The 4,854-nt window shown below is 40.4% G+C and overlaps 1 protein-coding gene across 1 annotated transcript in view; it reads left to right on the forward strand.

Moving 5' to 3' along the window:
- The first annotated feature begins 232 nt into the window (after nucleotides 1-232).
- Nucleotides 233-4,854, forward strand: part of LOC125845787 (uncharacterized) — a 17,510-nt gene continuing 12,888 nt past the window's right edge. Inside the window, exon 1 of the mRNA XM_049525316.1 lies at nucleotides 233-478. Within this exon, the coding sequence (XP_049381273.1) occupies nucleotides 233-478 (246 nt within the window). The remainder of the gene's footprint in view (nucleotides 479-4,854) is intronic.

The raw sequence follows: 4,854 nt of genomic DNA on the forward strand, positions 1-4,854 counted from the left end.
TAAGTCAGTGACCAAGAAAGTTGTAGTTGATTTTGTTCGCAATAATTTGATATGTAGGTTTGGAGTGCCAGAATCCATCATCACCGATAATGGAGCGAATCTCAATAGTCATTTGATGAGAGAAATATGTGAACAATTCAAGATTACTCACCGGAACTCAACTGCCTACCGTCCCCAAATGAATGGAGCTATATAAGCCGCCAATAAGAACATAAAGATGATTTTGAGGAAAATGATTGATAATCGCAGAGGTTGGCACGAGACGATGCCATATGCTTTGTTAGGTTACAGAACGACTGCCAGGACATCAATCAGAGCTACTCCATATTTGCTAGTATACGGAACAGAGGTAGTTATACCTGTACAAGTTGAAATACCTTCATTGAGAATCATCCCAGAAGCTGAATTGAGTGATGCTGAGTGGGTTCGCAAGCGGATTGATCAGTTAACATTGATTGATGAGAACAAAATGATTGCTGTTTGTAACACCCCGTATCCGAAAATAGAGATTTCAGATTTCTGGTGTTACAGGTGGCACTCACGGACATCATCCACGGATCGTAGATGGAATCACGGTCCATGGTTCGTGACAGAAAACTTCCCCAGAACTCAGTCAGAAAATTTTGCTAAGTCCCGACTCACGGATAGACCCACGGTCTGTATATCAGACCACGGTCCGTGGCTGTGTCCGTGGATCAAGACTTCCCTTACCCAGCCTCTGACACAAACTACAGTCGACCAGCACGGACCGTCATTCGATCCATGGTCCGTAGGTCTGACCGTAGATGAGGGTCGGCAGCCAGTTAGCAGAAAAATATTAATGGTTCAACTTCAGATGGTCATAACTCTTACAAAAAAATGAATTATGTGTCCCATGACCAATGATTAGATAGATAATTGAATTATATTTCCAACGCCACCGAGTTTGCTAAATTCCGACCTCCGAGTAAAAAGTTATGCCCATTTTAGTGAAGCCCTGCCGGGCAGACTCGACCTACGGACCCAATCGATGGACCGTCGATTGATTGATGGATCGTCGATTGATTGACGGACCGTAGGTCCATTCCATCAGTCACTCCGACAACAGCTAATCCAGGGGTCTTTTTGTCTTTTCCTATTTCATTTAACCCCTAAGATACGTCGTTTAAACCCTAAATCATGAGGTTTTAATCAGTTTAAGCCTACAAACATAACTAGAATTTATCCAAGTCAATTCATTAATCAAAATCTAAGAAAATTAGAATCAAGAGAGGAGAAAAAGGTCAAGAACCCTAGTTCAAGAACGCAGCAAGGTTCCATCAGTTCCAGCCCCGAAATCGAAAGATTTCTCCGTGGAATTCGTCACCAGGTATGTGGGATTTCACTAGTGGGTTCTTTTCGCCCATTAGGTCCCTAGAATTCAGTTAGATTCTTGATTCCATGATTATGAACAGACCTAGGGTTTCTAGAATTACAACAGATGATCATGAATTAGCTATTTAAATGTTCCAAATCAGATTATCATGTTATTGCTCAGTTTATCGCATGAATTTTCAGAACCCTAGCTATGTATTTCTTCAGTTCTTGAATTACACATGCTAGGTCAGATATTTCAGTATTCAGTTTTACATGCCTTAGTTTATGAATGCATCATTATCAGATTTATTGTTGCATTCTCAGTCTGCATGTTCAATTCAAGCTATCCAGTAGTTACAGAAATTCAGTCATAACCAGTTAACTACTTAATTCATTGGGAGTAGCATAATACCGAGTTGGACTAGGTTTTTAGCGTACCTATATAGTCCTAGAACTACAAGCAACGTAGGTGTAAGTCCCCTCTGTGGGCAACATTAGTTTAGTGATCACGCCAGCATGGCTTTATACCTTTGGCAGGGTATATTGGGTCCTCTCGATGGGGCGTATACATCGGACTCCACATTTAGCTCATGTGGTTTTATGTCAGTTATTAGTGGCTCCCACAGTTCAGTCAGACTCTTTTGCATTGACCATATTTTAGTACAGTCATTATTCAGTCTCTGTATGTTATAAATTTGGTCATTGCATCAGTTAGCTCAGTATTCAGTCTCTGTATGTTATAAATTTGGTCATTGCATCAGTTAGCTCAATATTCAGTATTTCAGTATCTATATCATGTTAAGATGATTTCATTGCTTTATTGCTTTGTTAAGTTATATGTTATTTCAGCTTTACTCTATCCTGCATGCTCAGTACCTCTCAAATACTGACGCACACGTGCACTACATCTTCTCGTGATGTTGGTTCAGGTTCTCAGCATCCAGATCACGCTTAGATCGGTTCCCGATCTCCAGTTCAACAACATCAGTGGTGAGTCCTGATTCTTCGAGGACTAGTGACATGTTTATCCTTACTGCTTTTAGTCTTTAGTTTCAGTTTTGCTAGATCTAGTTGGGGCATGTCCCAACATTTCTAGTCAGTTTAGAGGCTTAATTCAGACATAATTAGATTCAGCTTAGTATTTTGAGTTTGATATCTCTTTTGTATTAAACTCTCAGATTTGATATATCTCAGTTATAGTATATGTGTATTTCCCATCTCTTCAGATTTATTTATGATTTAGCTTCGTTATCAATTTATTATCTTTAGTATGCTCATGATCATGCTAGTAGGGTTAGCTTGGGATCACTTGTGATCCTAGGTCCCGTGTCCGCATCTCGGGGGTAGTTCGGGGCGTGACAAACTTGGTATCAGAGCATTAGGTTTAAGTGTCCTAGAATGTCTGAAAAGCCGCACTAAGTAGAGTCCTTTTCATTGGTGTGAAGTGCACCACATCTAATGAGAGGGAGGCTATGAAATGTTTTAAAAAAACTACACTGTCTTGATATTCTTATCATGAGTTAGTATGATCTCTTTTCTAATTGATCGTTATGTGCTTAAGATCATGCCTTCTCATAGAGCTTAGGCAAGGAATGCTAATGCATGCAATGCTAACACAGTTCCTCTAGTCCCAGATCAGGAAGTTTCGAATGTAGAGTTTCGAAATGCCAATTCAGCTTTTGGCTCAGGTATGACAACGAGAACAATCAGCAAGTTCCAGTTCCTACTAATAGAAATGGTGGATCAATGGTAGCTAGAGTTTGAGATTTTTATAAGGATGAATCCGCTTGAGTTTTAGGGTCACAAGTTGGTGAAGACCCACAAAACTTCATTGATGAGGTCAAGAAGATCTTTGGAGTGATGCAAATGACTAGTAATGGTAGGGTTGAGTTGGCATCCTACCAGCTTAAGGATGTGGCTCACGTATGGTTCACTTAGTGGAAAGATTCAGGGGCTACTTTGCCTCTTGTAACTCCTTACATAGCAGTCCAATTGAGTGTTAGTCCAGAAACTCTCTCAGAACCCTTCTCAATCTCTACTCCAGTCGGTGACCCAGTTATAGCTAGACGGGTATACAAAAATTGCCTTGTCACAGTCTCTCAGAAAGTCACCTCAGCAGATCTTGTAGAGTTAGAAATGGTAGACATTGATTCATTCTAGGCATGGATTGGTTACATTCATGTTATGCCTCAGTTGATTGTAGAACTAGGATTGTTCGTTTTCAGTTTCCAGACGAACCAATCTTAGAATGAAAGGGTAGTAGCTTAGCGCCTATGGGTCGATTCATTTCTTACCTTAAGGCCAGAAAGATGATCTCTAAGGGTTATCTCTATCATCTAGTTCGGGTTAAGGATTCTAGTTCTGAATCCCCAACTCTTGAGTCAGTTCCTATAGTCAGTGAGTTTCCAGAAGTGTTCCCAGAAGATCTTTCTGGAGTTCCTCCAGAAAGGGAAATAGACTTTGGAATTGATCTCCTTCCAGATACCCAGCCTATCTCTATCCCTCCTTACAGAATGGCTCCAGCTGAGCTTAAGGAATTTAAAGAGCAGTTGAAAGACCTTCTAGATAAGAGCTTCATCAGACCCAGTATTTCGCCATGGGGTGCACCAGTGTTGTTCGTGAAGAAGAAAGATGGTTCTCTCAAAATGTGTATTGACTATAGGCAGTTGAACAAAGTCACAATCAAGAATAAGTATCCTATCCCCGGGATTGATGAGTTGTTTGACCAACTTCAGGGTGCTAGTCATTTCTCAAAGATAGACCTCAGATCAGGTTATCATTAGCAGCTTAGAGTCAGAGATAGTGACATTCCGAAGACAGCCTTTAGAACTCGGTATGGTCATTACGAATTTATAGTTATGTCATTTGGACTGACCAATGCTCCTGCAGCTTTCATGGATTTGATGAACAGAGTGTTCAAGCAGTACTTGGACTTGTTCGTTATCATCTTTATTGATGATATCCTCATTTATTCTAGGAATGAGGAGGAACATGCAAGTCATTTGAGAGTTGTTTTACAAACTCTCAAAGATCGCCAGTTATTTGCAAAAATTAACAAGTGTTAGTTTTGATTACAATCAGTTGCCTTCCTTGGGCATATTGTGTCTAGTGAAGGAATTTGAGTAGATTCCCAGAAGATAGAAGCAGTGAAACAATGGCCCAGACCTACCTCTGCTATAGATATCAGAAGTTTCTTGGGTCTAGCAGGCTATTACATACGGTTTGTGGAAAGATTTTCATCCATAGCCTCTCCATTGACTAAGTTAACTCAAAAAAAGGTTAAGTTCCAATGGTCAGATGATTGTGAGAAAAGCTTTGCAGAACTGAAAACTAGGTTGACTACAACTCCTGTCTTGACTCTACCAGAGGGTTCAGATGGTTATGTGATCTATTGTGATGCATCCAGGGTCGGCCTAGGTTGTGTGTTGATGCAACAAGGTAAGGTTATAGCTTATGCTTCCAGACAATTTAAGGTACATGAGAAAAATTATCCAACTCATGACCTCGAGCTTGCAGTAG

The sequence above is a fragment of the Solanum stenotomum genome, chromosome 11, assembly GCF_019186545.1.
Source record: "Solanum stenotomum isolate F172 chromosome 11, ASM1918654v1, whole genome shotgun sequence".
Classification (NCBI taxonomy): domain Eukaryota; kingdom Viridiplantae; phylum Streptophyta; class Magnoliopsida; order Solanales; family Solanaceae; genus Solanum; species Solanum stenotomum.